This window comes from Schistocerca gregaria, chromosome 11, assembly GCF_023897955.1.
Source record: "Schistocerca gregaria isolate iqSchGreg1 chromosome 11, iqSchGreg1.2, whole genome shotgun sequence".
In the NCBI taxonomy this organism is placed as follows: domain Eukaryota; kingdom Metazoa; phylum Arthropoda; class Insecta; order Orthoptera; family Acrididae; genus Schistocerca; species Schistocerca gregaria.
In genome coordinates, this window is record NC_064930.1 from 53,565,187 (window position 1) to 53,582,017 (window position 16,831).

Genomic DNA, 16,831 nt, shown 5'->3' on the forward strand with positions numbered 1-16,831 from the left:
GGACTCAGCAAAGACAGTGGTTTCATTACAGTGTACTTAAGAGTCCCTCACTCACAATCAGCTGCACGTTGATAGCCAATGGCACATTTCTGGGTTTGACTCATAGCCTGTTACACAATATTATCCTGCCACACACAATGAAAATCTAATTCGCCAACAGATGTTCGTCAAATGCTCCGGCGCAATAACACTCACCAATTCGCCGTAAGTAGGTGACGGGCCCCACGCGATGACACTCTCGTCGGCCGCCATGACGATCGACGTAACTGAGCAGCCGACACTTCTCACTGTCCAACCGGTCAGATCTTGGACGGGCTTTGGGTACATATTAGCCTCACCGGTACGCTTTGTTTGCCCAAATAAGTACACACACCCTGCAACACAAAGAAAACATAATTAATCCTATGTGCAAAAAAATCCAGTAGTGACAACTCTGTAAATGCTAACTGCTGCACAGAGAAATTTATGCTGAGAAGTGTAACAGGCTCGTCTAAGAAAAGTCAGGATCTCGGCATTTGTCCGTCTGCGATGTACTCTCAGTCACAGGTTGTTCGTGGATTCAGAATTTAAGCCTCGAGCACAGTAGGTTTGGTGCATTCAGTCTGTCACTGCTCCCAATATTATTGGCAACGACGGAGTGTTTCTTTGATTTGAAAATAGATGTATGACTTACACGTGTAGATTAAATTCATCAGTACTTATTCTTTCTTATTTTTCAGTCTCAATGCAAACCCACAAATTCTGTAAGAGTGTTATTAATCGAGATGTGAATAAAATATTAACCAATATACTGCAATGGTGGCCATCTTCATATTTCCTTGTTATGAAAGTTTGTGTCACAGGTCACATGCAGCTTCATACAAGGGCGTACTGAAAAGTAATGTCTCTGAATTTTTTATGTGAAAAATCGAAGCTTTTTAAATAAAAGAAACATTATTAACATTCTACATCTTTATTCTTCCCATCTACATGTTTGTTTCACAATGCAGTCACCCTGGCAGTGAACATATTTCTCCCAACGAGATGCCAGTTTGGTTGAGGAAGGCAAGAAATTGCTGATGCCATACTGTGCCCTGCACATTGTATAGACACAGAGGAGGCAGAACACACTTGACATTGAGAATCTGTAAAATAATTAGTGATGACACATGGACAATGTACATCATCACAGAGAAGAAAGGCCCCACAGTTATGTGCTCACTAAGTTCTTGTAGCATTCACATATAATCAACTCACACCCTCTAATGGCAATGGAACATAGTCCAATGATTAAAATCTGCCAGATAAATGTGGTGCGCAGTGTCGAGGCGATACAAAATCTTTGGAAGGTGTTGGGGGAGATAGACCTGCACATAATATGTATATAGAAGCCATATTCCACAAATGGGTTGTTACCCCTGATGCCAGTTATGTGAAAGATCACAATACAAGGTTATCTCCAATGGCTGCTGTTGTGATGCTGGGTAAAAATATAACAGTGGAAAAGTACATCAACAGTTTGACGAACAAAAATAATAACTGCCTTCGGAAAACTTTACATAACTAAGCAAAATTTTCATCACAGTCCAGAAATACAACCACACAAACATAAAGCGGCAGCACTGATCCTGGGTCGACATGACAAGCCACCTTTTCGTTATGGATGCAAATGAGGCATAGGGAGAGTAATAAATGAAATAATATACTGTCTTCTGGAGGCTACGCAAGAGCTTGCCTCATGTCATGTCTCAAACCCTCTACTTCAAATATAGATATCCTACTTACAAACTCTAAGGTCAGTGGTCACATTCCAAGCTGGAGGTTCTGCAAAGGACTTACAAGTGACAGTAATCTCGTTTGTTTCACAACTGAAGATGCAAGATAATGACTCAGTGCTAACATCCATCTCGATGAGTAAACAATCTCTGCAAAGCCAACAGGGAATTTTTAAAGACAGAATTCAAGGGACAACAATTGCAAGGAAGCAGAATTGATGTTGAAGCCAAAGTCAACTAATTGCTCTAAGTATTCTAGATAGCTCAATACCAGGCAATCACAGCATTTGTCAGGAAGTCAAAAGGTTTAGAACTTTCTTGTAGTCCCACCCTACAGTCCCTAAGATGCAGAGTACAAGAGGCAAGAAGATACTAATTTTCTATTGAAGAAACAATATAAAGAACACTTACTATGAGAATAGAAAAATGGAAGGCATATGTGAAGAACCAAATGGTAGTTGGGGTATCCATACAAACGTGCAACAAACAATGTTTGATATCCACTGTATAATGCACCTCGATTTGATCTGATGACAGACGATGACTGGGAAACATCAGTGCAGTACCTACTCAGAATTCTATTGCTGTGTAAAACACAGTATCCTTGCTCTGAATTACTAGAGCAGCATGTAAATAAGAGTGTTGTGATTTCATTTGCCCAAGAAGAAGTAAGGGTGGCAATAATAAAGTTAACAGCAACAGAGCCTGATAGAATTATGGCAGAACGGTTGCATAAGCTAGTGGACCAAATTGTAGCATATATAATAGTGTTGTTAAACTAATGTCTTTGCAGTGATGGGTGAGCAGAATCTAGGTAGGGGGGGACACATGAGCCCACTGCAATACGGTTTCAAGAAAGGAAAATCCACCAAGGATACATTAAATCACGCATAGCATATTAAACGTATAAGTGCTTATACTATATAAAATTTACCTACTGCCTTTATTTTTTTAAATAGCTAACTGGAGGTCAATTTATTGAATGACCTGAAGGATCTGACTTCAGATAAATAGTTACATACACATTCAGAAACACAATACTGTTATTGTCATCGTGTGATATCAGCTTAGTACAGCATCGTGCTGCTCTTCCACTGCATTCAATGAATCTGTACACAAAGCACACATGAACGAACTCTTCATCAGTAAATGAGTCCATAATGTTTTGTATCGCAATTAGCCTGTAATCGACACTGTGTGGAAAACAAACCCGAGATGGAACTGAGAAATCCTGAATACAGGCTTGAGTGTGAAGAGTAAAGTGGGTGTTAACAGTTGTCAACACTAGGTACAGTGAACGAACTGAACAAGTTTGTTTTCGAACAAGACACACAGCACATACCGTCAACATTTGTGCTGTGGCCAAAATCTCTCTAGTGCCATACAAAGATAAATACGGATAATTATTATGACTACGCAAATGAAAAGTTACACAATGTTGTAACAATCAAACCAGTTGAAATATGCATACATCACTTTGGGATAATGTAGTTAGACATCTAGGGATGCAACACAGTTATGTGCGTACATGGGCACATGCAGCAGAGAAGCACGCAGTTGTGCTCCCTGTCCATTTGAGGTGGCAGTGAGTATGAAGATATTATGGTACTCACACTGTAAAATTCAATGACTGAGGAGCATCAAGATGGTGTCAGATTTCTGGCTGCACGAGGAGTGAAACGGGTCAATATTTGTTACCAGATGCGGGGAGACTGTGTATTCGACAAGTCAGTAAGAAACTGGAGTAACTGTTTTTGTGAAGGCCGGGAGTGTGAGTGATGACCTGAGGCCGTGCCTGGCTAAGAACTAGAGTGGAATTTCGATACAGTGTTCACTAACAGACTGATTAACAATGAAGATTGCTTGATATAATTGATTACCTCTATGCCAATCACCTGGCCGTATGTGCTTAGTGTTACCCGTGTGAAGCCGTGGCAGGTTCCTACTAATTTTTGTGCGAATTGATTGGACTATGAGGAACTACCGCCTATTGCTTTGTTTCACTGTCTGTATGGGAAAGGCTTCATCGTGACTCTATTCACCAATGCAAAGTCCCAAATGACTGGGAGAAAGTGTGACTGACTCCTGTACACAAGGAGGATAAAATAATGGAACAGCAAAATTACAGACAAATATCTTAATGGTTTGATGCAGAATTGTTGAGCACATTCAAAATTTGAATATAACGAATTATCTTGAGCCGAAAATCTGATATTCATAAAGCAGCAGGGATTTAGAAAGCATCATTGTTTGATACTCAGCTTGCCCTTTTCACACACAATATCCTGCAAACTGTGATGAAGAGAAACGTGCAGATTACATATTCCTAGATTTCTGGAAAGCATTTGACACAGTGCTCCACTGCAGACTATACATGAAGGTATGGGTACAAGAAATAGGTTCTCAGATACACAAGTGTCTGAAAGACTTCTTAAATAATAAACCTAGAAGAGTCCTCAGTGGCAAGTGTTCATTGGAGGCAAGGGTTTAATTAGAAGTTTCCCAGGGAAGTGTTATAGGACAGTCCTTGTTCTCTAAATACATAAATGATTTGATAAAGTGGGCAAGCAGCAATCTTTGAGTGTTTGTTGACAACACTGTAACACATGGGGAACATATAATCACCGAACAGGATACAGGACATCTTACACAGAATATATATTTGGCTAGATGGCAGCTTACTCTCAATGTAGAAAAAGGTAAATTAGTGCAGATGAGTTGAAGAAACAATCCTGTAACGTTCAAATGCAGTGTTAGTAGTGCTGCTTGATACAGCAATGCCAATTAGATGTCTATGCGTAACACTGTAAAGCAACAGTAAATAGAACAAACATGTTAAGATGGATACTTGGAACGCAAATGGATAACTTCAGTATACTGAGAGAATTTTGGGGATGTATGTAGTTGATGAACTGTAGGTATTTCGATATGGTTTTCGCTAACAGACTCATTCACAAGAGGGTTTGTGTATACAGTTTTTACTGCTAGGCCAGCATGTCTTGCAGTCATAGGCACTAAGTGCTATCAGTGCAAATCCATGCTCGGTCACTTGTGTTGGATATTTTGTAATTTAACTTGCCACATAAATCTCGTTTCCTGGATATAAAAGTTTGTTTTGTTAGCCTTCTCGCATCATTCTCTAAACACTGTCCAAATAAAATCTTTTATTGTTTGGTACTTTACACACACACACACACACACACACACACACACCATCTGCATAATTTTCACATTTTTTTGCATTTCTGTTTTGCTTCTTACTTTAAGTATCATTGGACTAAGTGCTCTTTCATTTTGTGGTTCTGCCATCTATACCGATTTTGAAATTCTTTTTCTCCAATAGTTGTTAGTGAAAATGTAGGTTTTTTTGACACTTTAGTAAGAAATCACCCACAAGCATATGATAGTTGCTTCTGTTCTCAACCTCCCCCCCCCCCCCCCCCCCTACACACACACTTTTATTATAGAGATTGTTATTTGCAAAACAGGAAACTCAGGAACCACAAAAAGCAGCAGTACAACCTTCCACGTCGAGGCAGCTGCCCAAAAGCAACCAAGGAATCAACATAAATCACTGGTTGGGCGAGACACGCACATTTGCAAAAGTGGAGCGACAAGAAAACACCGCCAAGAAGGGAAAGAGAAACAGAAATTGTTTCTCTCCTCATCCTTACAGCAACGTGAAAAACAGGTAACAATTTCTGTGTCACTCTCTCCACACTAACACAGAAGTAGCTGCTAAAATTATGACAACATGTTGGCTGTTCCCATTTTGTCAGTTTCCTATTTCCCTTCCTCTCCACCCCCTACTACATGTACATAATTTTTCTCCTGGCATTGTATTAACTCCAAATTTATGGAAATATCTCACTAATGTGTTCTACAAAACATGAAAATAAAGTAATGAGGGAGAATTTTTTTCGCCTGTTTTAATCCAATATCATTACAACTAAACACTGTCCACATCACAGTACTTGCCTCTAGAAGCCACACAGCACTGTACACTGTTCTCCCATGCCTCACAGCAGTGCTGGAACTCTGATACTGAAATGACAGTCATCTGGTCAGTTGTAGCCACTTAAATGTTGTCCAGAGCCCCAAAGTAACATTGCTCGATGTGTGTTTTCAATCTTGTCACCGGTAACGGCACACTCCAGATGCTGGAATCATTGTCAGTCGATTCCAAAAAGTCAACACACCTACCACTTCTTACATCTTTTCAGTCCTGCGTAAGATTTCTCGGAACTAAATTCACCTGGTGAACAGCAATAGTATAGAGTCCATAGTGAGGACTATACATGCCTGGGTGCACAACCCTTTTGTTTTAATCCTCAGCAAAGGGCTCCCTTTCCCCCTCCTCCAATTACTTTTAGTCCACAAGTGTTTGACGTTTGTTTCTTCTTGAGAGGAGATAATACAATCTACAAACAGTATGAAACAGGACAGACTGTTACTCATCACATGGAGGTGATGCTGAATGGCACGTCTAAAAGTGGACTGTTAAGACCTTTTTAACTATTGAACAAAGTCCTTAATTTGACTGACCCCTTTTCTGCACGAGTATATTTCTATTACTGATAGTAAAACAGATACATCATCTAAAGGTCCAGAATGAGATTTTCACTCCGCAGCGGAGTGTGTGCTGATATGAAACTTCCTGGCAGATTAAAACTGTGTGCCTACTACCAAGACTCGAACTCGGGGCCTTTGCTTTTCGCGGGCAAGTGTTCTACCGACTGAGCTACACAAGCACGACTCACGACCCATCCTCACAGCTTGAGTCTCGGTCCAGCACACAGTTTTCATCTGCCAGGAAGTTTCATCATCTAAAGGTGTTCCTGAAACTTTTCTGTGAGTGACCTTCGCACCTGTTAAAGGTGATATGCTCAGTCTACATAAACACTACCTGGAAATGATAGAGGTACATGTTTTATTTGCGGCATTTTTATTCAAGTTTTAACTTCACATCATTGTGTGAAATTCATTCTGCTAACTGTATCCTGTCACAGAGCCTAACCTGTCACAAGGTGGTGCAAGCAAAATTTGTGAATGTCAATGTTGCACCGAGTTAAGGGCAGGCACTGATGGTCAAATATATCGAAATGCTATCATAATAGATGCGGCCACTCTTGCGCAAACAGTCCAAAGCTGGTGAGACACCTTTTTGCTTTACTGTCTACTAACTAATAATTACCACAAAACAATACTTCAATCCCAACAAAATAACACGCAATTTTTGTTCTTTTAACAATTGTTTACCAACTATGACTGCAGACTGGTTGCAATCAACATTACCATCTATATTCTCAACAATATGACGTAAAAGAAGTTTTCAGTATTGATGAAACTGGTTTATTTTAATGCTGGCATACTCAATAAAAATTTTATTCTTTCAAGGAAAATCTGTTTCAAGGGGGAAAATTCTAAAGAAACTGTTACAGTACTGGCAAAATGTGACTCAAGATGTACCCAGAAAACTACCTTCTTTTGCACTGGGTTGGTTTGCTGGTTAATATCAAGCTATTTTAAAATTTTAAGAAAATTACCAGTCAAATATAGCGTGAACGGAAAAGTGCGGATGAAGGGCGCTGTCTCACTAATTGGATTCTCAACTAAACAATAACATTACCACCCCCACCTCCCAAAAACAATTGTCTAGAAGTGCCCAATGTATCTACAGGAGCAAATTATTGCACTTTATTGAAGTATTAATGTCCTTTCTATTGCATGCATACAAAAAAAGAAGTACCCTCAGTTCTGTGTTAAGCTTTTTACACTGCATTTATGCTATAAGATTTATAAGTTAACAGGAGGGCTGTAAGTACCTTTTCTCCTCTCTCATCTCAAACAGCTGCTTTCTTAATCATATTAAGTTTAAAAATTAAAATTGTTACTCTTCATGCTGTTAACAACAGTTTCCAATGATCGAATCTAGTACTCAGGGAATTTGTAGGAATGTTAACTAAGATAGCTTTTTATTTCCTGTCCACTTTTCAGGGAGTTTGAGTGCCTCGTTTTCTACCTGGAAGCAACTCATTACAGGTCTTTACACTGGAGTACTGTCTTTACACACTTTAACCATTTGTTTCACCACATCTCACAAATGGCTGTGAAATGAAAGAAGAAAAGAGTTTAGTATCTCATTCACACCAAGGTCATTAAAGCATTTTTCATGAAACTGGCCCGGTAGTATTTCCTGAAATGGTGTGTATTAACCAGTGGAAAGTCAAAGTGCAACAACAATCTCTCAACAATTTCATCTCTTGTGGCAAGCCATAACATTCCCATCTTCCCAAACAACATTTTGCCATTATCTCACTGTGAAGTGCAAAGCTGCAGCTGGAATAATAGCATTTCTTTTCTTTTTATCCCCCCAACAGATCCCACCGTGGTAGATTTGTTAGCCCAGAGCGTGAGCCCGCCAGCAGCAGAGGAACAGCGAGAATTGACAGTGGTATCGGAACGAGCCGCCAGACCAGAAGAAATCCTCCATGCCAGCAAGAACAGTCCACGGTGAAGGGCAGCCGAATCAAATAAACACACGTACCCACTCTAGGAAAGGCCAACTATAAAATCCTGCTCATGCTCCGTTGAGATCGTATTTGTGCAGGGAGACCTCAAAAATCTGAACTGCAACCTCTAAACAGTACCATACAGCGTCCCTTCACAACATGGGAAGACAGGTATGCTGAAGTGTGAGTGGCAGAACTTTTGAAAATGAACATGTGTGTTAGGAGAAACACTGGCAGTTGAAGTAGAGGAAGCACATTTCATGTTTGCCACTCTGTTATGAACTCTTTAAGTGTTGGACTGGGAATATTTTAGTATTTATTTGGACGACGGAAAAAGTGAAGCTAAGAAACAACTAGCTGTGTAGATGACGCATTGTGCATTCAATATGCACATGACCTGAACCAAGAATGTTTTTAACAGAGTATACAGTGTGTGTGTGTGTGTGTGTGTGTGTGTGTGTGTGTGTGTGTGCGCGCGCGCACGTGCACACACGTGTTTTAATTAGCTACGAGGACACCATACAAAGGGTTTGCATATTATCACTTTCCTATGTGCCTTTGACCATTCATTCAATGCCTGAACTATGCAGCAAGAGTTGTTTTCTTTAGTATTATTTTTATATTTCATCAAAATGATGATGACAAGTATCATTATACACTTTGTATTTTGGTGCTGTTCTTACTTTGTAAGTGATATGATAGGGTAAAACGGCATGGAACACAAGGATGTGAGGAAGAAATGTGTCTAACACAAGGGAAGTATTTAGCAGTAGACAGGAACAAAATGAAGTGTTGATTGTGGTATCTGAATTAAACTTTGCAATTGTCAGGGGCAGATGGAGAGAGAGAGAAAGAGGGGGGGGTTATTGACAAGGAATGCAGATTTTAAATCTAAGCTACAGTATTCAACAACATTTTTGCACCGATCCAGACCTGGCAGATAAGACGTGTAGTGTTTAGTTACATGTATTTCTCAATTGTTAAACCTACTGTCACATGTAATATGTACCTACAAAATGTGCCGAGAATTAACATACCAATGCACAGGATGCTACGAGACTTGCTTTTACTGTCTTAACTAACCATAAATGCGTATGTACAGATACATCAACTTTGTTCTGACCTTTACTTTAGTGTTAGATCAGCAGAAGTACCAAAATAATATCAAGAAATCAGCAACAGAACCAGAAACACTGGCTTGTAATCTTTTTAAGTTTTCTCTTCAGCATTATTTGCTGAAAAATTAGAATACTGGCAATCATAGCTGTCAAGACTGCACCAAAACTTTGCACAATAGCCCAGGCCCTCTCTGTTTGTGTTCTAAAATATATTACAATTTTGTGTTTCATGAAACATAATTAGTCATATCTCCCCTTGTCAATCAGCAGTCTGATAGATAAAGTATCGCCATTGCTGCACCAGCAGGTTTTCTCGTGCACACATCTGCTCCAGTTGTGTAGTTGGTAATAAGGCTCTCTGCTGTGGCTTAAAATCTTCTCCATTAGTGTTTGTATTCTGTATTTTGTCATGTAGTCCTAAGACTGCAAGCAGTTTATCCATGCACTAACTTTGGGAGATGGACGAACAGCATAAAAGACAATAACTGGTGAAACAGAAAACCCACATTTCAAGCTGTTATTTTGCTCGAAAGCAAGAAAATAAATTGCACTGACCAGCCTTTATAGTTGTGAAATGAATAATAATAATAACTTTATCTACTTCAACTGGCAAGCACTTATGGTTGAGTGTCAATACAAAACAGTGAATTTCAGCTGTCAGTGCAATGCAGAATAAAATGTAGTTTGTCTAGAAAGAGAGAATAAAACCTGGAAAATGGGTAGTAACAGTAATAAATTTCCAAACAAATCTTAGTCTTTAGCAAAACATCTACTTTAGTCTGTTTTTCAGTGTTAGCAGGTAGACCTCTGTTAGGATCTCTTGGCAGTGTCCAGTAAGGAAAGAAGGTAAGCCAATAGAAGCACTGACGGCACCTCCTCCAGTTTTTCACTGATGCAGTGTAAGTTTTACAAGTACCCAAGTTACCCGTAAGCAGGTGAGCACATCTGAAATGCAATGTAGGTGAATTTCTAACCACGGACAGGAAGAGCAAGAAAGTCACTGACCGGGGCTGTCCCCATACACTTTCAAATATCGGGTAAGCTGAACTTGTCTCAAGGTAACACGGGAATGCTTTCACTTAGAAACTTTCTGAATGTGTGTGTGTGCCTTTTAAATGAGGGGAAGGAATGGCATAGGCATGAGGAAGAATGTGGGCTGCTTTGTCAAATGTAATGATGTGTCAGAAGGAAATTTTACATATCTCTATGGAAGGGAATATCAGAGTTCGGGCACTTTGAAGTGAAGCTTCACGAGACACCCTTATTTAATACATTTCATGTAATGCACTTCACAGTCTGTTAACAGGTTGCGTGAGATGTTTGAGTGTGCATAACTGAAGACTAGGCAGTGGCTGTCGGGCCCAGACATTGATGACTATTCACAGATGTATTAATTATTATAAATATGGGAACCAGTTTCAGAATATTTAACACAGCTATAGATCATCAGCCATGTCTGTTCCTTCAGACATGCAAAATAAAATAACTATTAAACACACACAGACTGTCTTAAAACGATAGCAACGTCAGTCTCTCCGTGTTGCGGGAATCATATTATGTGCAACCATTGAGGGATTTGTACAGTGTGGCATATGGAGGTTTGGATCGGCCTACAAAGTGAGCAGGTACCGAAAGTAGTTAAGGCAACCGCTCGTAAAATGCAGGGAACTGGGGTTCGAGTCCAGGTTCTGCATAAATTTTCATGTGTCACTAATACAGTCTGGCCTGAGCTGGTGGTCAGGTGGCACGAGGTATGAATGATGTTCATTCAACTTTTTCTGACAAAGACTGTGGTCAAAAGTCTATACGTAAGTGTGTATTAATTGAGCCTGTCTCCAACTTAACATGTCATCTTTACTGTAAGTAGCAATCTATATTTTCCTACATTGTTGATATTCTTACTTGGAATTTCCAGTGTGTGTGTTTGATAATTGTGTTTTTAAAACACAAGGGATACTGAAATAACAATTGTATCAGTTGAAACATAACAATAATAATGAATTCTATTTACATTCCTGCAGCAGGTGTACCTTATCCTTGAAAGAAAGAAAAAGAAAAAAACAGTTGGTAAGTCATTGCTCATAAAACACACATGATGAAGCTTAAAAATGTTTAGACACCTCGAGAATCTACATTGTACAAAATTAAGGCTCACTAATGTAGTCTGTTGTCACAACGGTAGCAGTGAGAATATCCTATTTCGTTATTGTGAAAATATGTTCTACTACGATGTAATTTTATTCTGCTTTATTTTCTTTGTACATTGGGCATATTTATTATTATATCAGTTACCCCTAATTCTTTAAAGACTCAAACTACCATGTATAAAACAGCTTCAAATGTCTGATTACTTTACAAATGAGTTAATGTGTCAAATATTGGCCTTTAAGCATGTAAACAATAAAAAGTTTATGAAAGGCTTGAAATTACGCTTAAAATTTGTTGGAAGATGCTAAGTGCTCTCATTACAAAACACTGAATGAATACAGTCTGGGTGATTTGCACTCCATTTTAAGCAAAAGCTAATTTTTCATGCATCTCAATGTTTATGACATCATGTCTCCTGGCCTGTGTGTCATACAATGATGTAATTTGGAGGTACCTTCTCTGGTATATGTGGATACTGTCTGCAAATTGTGCTGCAGATAGAGTTAGTAGTAAATTAAAAACTCATACCTGAGGGTGAAGTTTGGCTGCACAAAAAGGAAAAGTGTAGCAAGGGACAAAATGATTTCCTCTAATCATTTTACAGACTCTGTCAGCAAGAAAAAGTTTTGTAAAGATTTGAAATTATATGTTAACTTTGTAGAAAGTCACAAACTTCTCTCATTCTCGAATACTAAATGAATAAAGTGCGCCGCCAGTTACACTGTCTCACGACAAACTCACAGTTTCTAACTGTAATACTTTTTTACTTTGTTCAACTTTTAACGTAAGATTATACCTTATTATAAATTTGGTCTTTAATTATGCACAACATTGAAAACTGAATTTTGTTTCTCCTATGCTGCAGCTGGCACCTGGTTCCAAGATGTCTGGATACACCCATATAAAAGGCAAATGATGTGAGGAATCATAATGGTGTCTGGTATGGGGTGTCTGTACGTGAGGGAGCAACTTATAGGAGCTACGCAACAGTGGTGGTCATGTTGAAATATGTCATCTCTGATTTGGGCTACATGTTTCAAATGGGAAGGGTGGGTCACGTGGCATGCCATTTTGAATTGCCTCTTTCTGAGGAACACACATTTAAAATTTTATTTTTCTGTATTTACACGTCAAATTCTGTAGGACCAAATAGAGGAGCAAATCTCTAAGGTCACTGAACGTTTCAGTACATGAAATTACGACATAAAATTACAGATAGAAATAAAATGTTTATGAACCCAAGAACAGTCAAGTCACAAGTTTAAATAAACACAATCAACAATATTACATAAGAATCAGCTCAAGTTTTTAAGGAACTCCTCAACAAAATAGGAGGAGTGACCCATGAGGAAACTCTTCAGTTTTGATTTGAAAGTGTGTGGATTACTGCTAACATTTTTGAATTCTTACGATAGCTTACTGAAAATGGATGTGGCAGTATACTGCACACCTTTAAGCACAAGATGCAAATGCAGGTTGGATTTCTGCCGAGTATTAACTGAGTGAAAGCTGCTTATTCTTGGGAATAAGCTGATATTGTTAACAAGGAACGACAGTAAAGAGGGGCCAATGTCAAAATACTCAGACTAGTGAACAGCGGTCAACAGGGGGTGCACGAACTTACACCACTTATTTCCCAAACCGCCTGCTTTTGAGCCAAAAATATCCTTTTAAAACGGTGTTAGCCCAAAATATAATACCATATGAAATAAGCAAAGTAGACTAATTTTCATGTCGAACTATCACTTACTTCAGATACTATTCCAGTAGTAAAAAAAGGCAGCATTAAGTCTCTGAACAAGATCCTGAATGTGGACTTTCCCCATGACAGTTTACTATCTATCTGAACACCTAGAAATTTGAATTGTTCAGGTTCACTACTCATATGCCCATTCTATTAAATTAAAATACCGGATTTTGTTGAATTGAGTGTTAGAAATTGTAAAAACTGAGTCTTACTGTGATCTGGTGTTAGTTTATTTTCTATAAGCCATGAACTGCACTATTTGTAACTGAGCCAATGTTGCCCACAACATCCTTTACTACCAAGCAGACAGAAATGTTTTAGAGTCACCCATAATACTAGAGGGTACATTATTTAAGTAAGAGGTGAACCAATTGTGAGCTACCCTTTGCATTCTCCTGGAGCAATATATTGTGATCAACACAATCAAACACCTTAGCTAAATAAAAAAAATTATGCCTAGTGTTCGAAACCTTTTGTTTAACCCATCCAGTACCTCAAAGAGAAAAGAGAATATAGCATTTTCAGTTGTTAAACTGACTTCTAAAGCTGAACTGTACATTTGATAGTGAACTATGTGACACAAAATGATCTACTATCCTTACATACACACAGTTTCAATAATTTTAGCAAACAATGGTGGCATAGAAATAGGTCTAAAATTGTCTACATTATCCCTTCCTCTCTTTTTACAAAGCGGCTTTACTACTGAGTACTTTAATTGTTCAGGAAACTGACGATTGCTGAAGAAAAAATTACAAATATGGCTAAGTACAGGGCTAACATGTGCAACACAGTATTTTAATAATCTGATAGGCACTCCATCATATCCATGAGAGTCCTTCGTCTTCAATGATTTAATTATTGACACAATCTTCCCCTTGTCTGTATCACAGATTTCTCTACTTGGAAACATGATGTCCTCTGGAGGTGAGCCCTTAGAGGGACTTCCTTTAAGCAGGTATACCTATTAGCTGACTTCAATCTAAAAAAAGGTGCAGCTCTAACACCAACTACTACAGGAATTTTTCCACGAATGATTCTACCACCACTTGTTCTCATACCTACTGAGGAGCAGGCCATGCCTAGTGAAACCCAATCTACTGATAGACTCAACTGGCACCACTGCATTGTGACCCATGCCCTCTGCCATCAGCGCCCTCCCCAGCCCCACGCTAACTGGCCTAATAGACGCATTAAGGTGAGGTCGATCATGACGCTGAAACAGTTGCACGAAACGTACATTAGTGCCACCAGTTTGAGTAGCTATCTTTCCCAGGTCACCACCTACATCATATTCCCTGTCCCTATCAAGACTATTCACTGCTCCACCCACTATCACTGCCTGACCCTCTTTCATAAAATTCCTACATAACTCCCCTGTGCTGTCACCTGAGCCAACCTACACTAGGATTTACAATGATGGTGACATTGTACTCATTCCCCCAACACTTCCTGCAACTGATGGCACATACCTCTACCGTGTGAACTATCTAGCAGCAGAACCTCCTCCTCTCTGTTAGACTTCGCAACTGGCTTAGACCTCCTAACTGCCGAGTACTGCTGTACGTTTCCTACACCTACAAGCGGCTCCTCTTCACTCAACTCTGACAGTTGGTCAAATCTATTGCATAAACACATAGTACAACAGTCTGAATACCTCCTCCTCCTAGCTGCCTTCTTGCGAACTGCCAGTTCCCATTCCCCAGTACCCTTCACCCTCACCAACCTACCTAGTTTTTCCTTTGCATATTCTAACTGCACCTGAAGAGCACAGATCTTACACTTCTACTCCTCTTTCAACTTATTTCTACTACAGATTCCGCATCCCCAAGAAATGATCTCACTAGAATGTAGGATGCCCACTGGCTTCCCCATGGCAGGTGATCCACAATGGCAATTACATAGCACAATCTCACTGAAATTGTGTTGATGAGTGGTGGACGAAGTACCTGGGAGATTGCTGCTAACTTCAATGCCCAGCATCCTGACAGAAATAACATTTCACACACGACAGTATCCACGTTACTGGACAAATTTCGTGCAACAGGTTCTCACTTGGACAAGCCACACAGTAGACTTCATATAACAGCAATTGTGGCATCGTCTGTGGAAAACCACATCACAGGATGTGCGCCGATTATCTGCAATATCAAATGTCAGCCAGTGTTCAATCCTGCATGTGTTGCACAAACACCAATGGCATCTGCACAAGTTACAGTTACAACATCATCTCTCAAAGGATGATGCTGATTGGCAGGTGCTGTGCAGAATGGGCTCTGGAACAGTGTAACAGCAGTCCAAACTCCATATGACAGATGTTCAGTAACAAAGCTAATTTCTGTGTGTAAGAGGAAGTAAATAAACAGAATCATCGTTACTGGTCAGATCCAAACCCCTCGCAGGTGGATCCCTAAAGGCACTGGTGGTGAAAAAGTGATGGACTTGTGTGGGATGGGAAACAAGAATCACAGGTCCGGTGTTTATTGGTGGAACCTTGAATGGGGGTGAGGTATCTAAACACACACTCTAATTATGTGTTTAAAACACTGTTTAACATACACCAATATATTGTTTAATATATACCAACCTGCTTCCACCACACTACTGAAGTCAGACAGTTCCTGGATGAACAGTTTGGAGGTCACTGGATAGGTAGGAGGAGTCCTATCAAATGGCCACCACAATCCCCTGATCTTACACCTCTTGACTTTTATCTGGAGGACATTTGAAACCAGTTGTGTACGAGGTAAAAATCAACACTGTAGCCCATCATTGCCAGCATACTGAGGAGGAGTGTGCCTCTGTTGACCAACAGAGACTGTGACGTGCAGAAAAAACAGACACAGAGAGAGAGAGAGAGAGAGAGAGAGAGAGAGAGAGACTGACTGCATATCCAGCACAATGGAGGTCATGTTACACATGTGCTGTCATGCCGACTGACAAGTGTCCTAAACATTAACAGGTCATAACTCCTACACAAATAAAGATATTTTAAAACATATTACACACATCTATTCCTGAAAAAGTCAGTTTAAAATGATGTGCCACATGATCCATTCCCATTCAAAACACGTAACCCAAATCCAAGACGGCAGATTACAAGAGGCTGCCTCTATCATCATAGCTCCTATAAGTTGCGCCCCTTCCTAGAGGCATACCATACCAGACGCCATCATGACTCCTTATGCTGTTCGACTTTTCGAGGGGTGGATCTACACTTTTGCCTCACCCTCTGCATAGGTTTTGTAACATTGTCCAACACAGGGCGATTCGAAAGTCACATCCCATAGGACAAACAACCTGAACCAAAACTCCCCTTGCTTTGATCCACACTACCACCTGTCAAAATATGGAACGCAAAGAGTATACAGTAAAACAGATTTCCAGAATGAGATTTTCACTCTGCACTGCCCTGGGAGTAGACAACATTCCATTAAAACTACTGATGGCCTTGGGAGAGACAGTCCTGACAAAACTCTACCATCTGGTGACCAAAATGTATGAGACAGGCGAAATACCCTCAGACTTCAAGAAGAATATAATTATTACAAT

The 16,831-nt window shown here is 39.7% G+C and overlaps 2 protein-coding genes across 2 annotated transcripts in view; one reads left to right on the forward strand and one right to left on the reverse strand.

The window, feature by feature from the left end:
* LOC126295279 (uncharacterized) overlaps nt 1-8,492 on the forward strand; it is a 262,374-nt gene extending 253,882 nt beyond the window's left edge. Inside the window, exons 7-8 of the mRNA XM_049987708.1 lie at nt 5,243-5,445; nt 8,135-8,492. Coding sequence (XP_049843665.1) covers nt 5,243-5,445; nt 8,135-8,291 — 360 coding nt within the window. The 3' untranslated portion in view covers nt 8,292-8,492. The remainder of the gene's footprint in view (nt 1-5,242; nt 5,446-8,134) is intronic.
* LOC126295278 (protein RCC2) overlaps nt 1-16,831 on the reverse strand; it is a 68,414-nt gene that overhangs the window by 7,241 nt on the left and 44,342 nt on the right. The window contains exon 8 of the mRNA XM_049987707.1: nt 196-374. Coding sequence (XP_049843664.1) covers nt 196-374 — 179 coding nt within the window. The remainder of the gene's footprint in view (nt 1-195; nt 375-16,831) is intronic.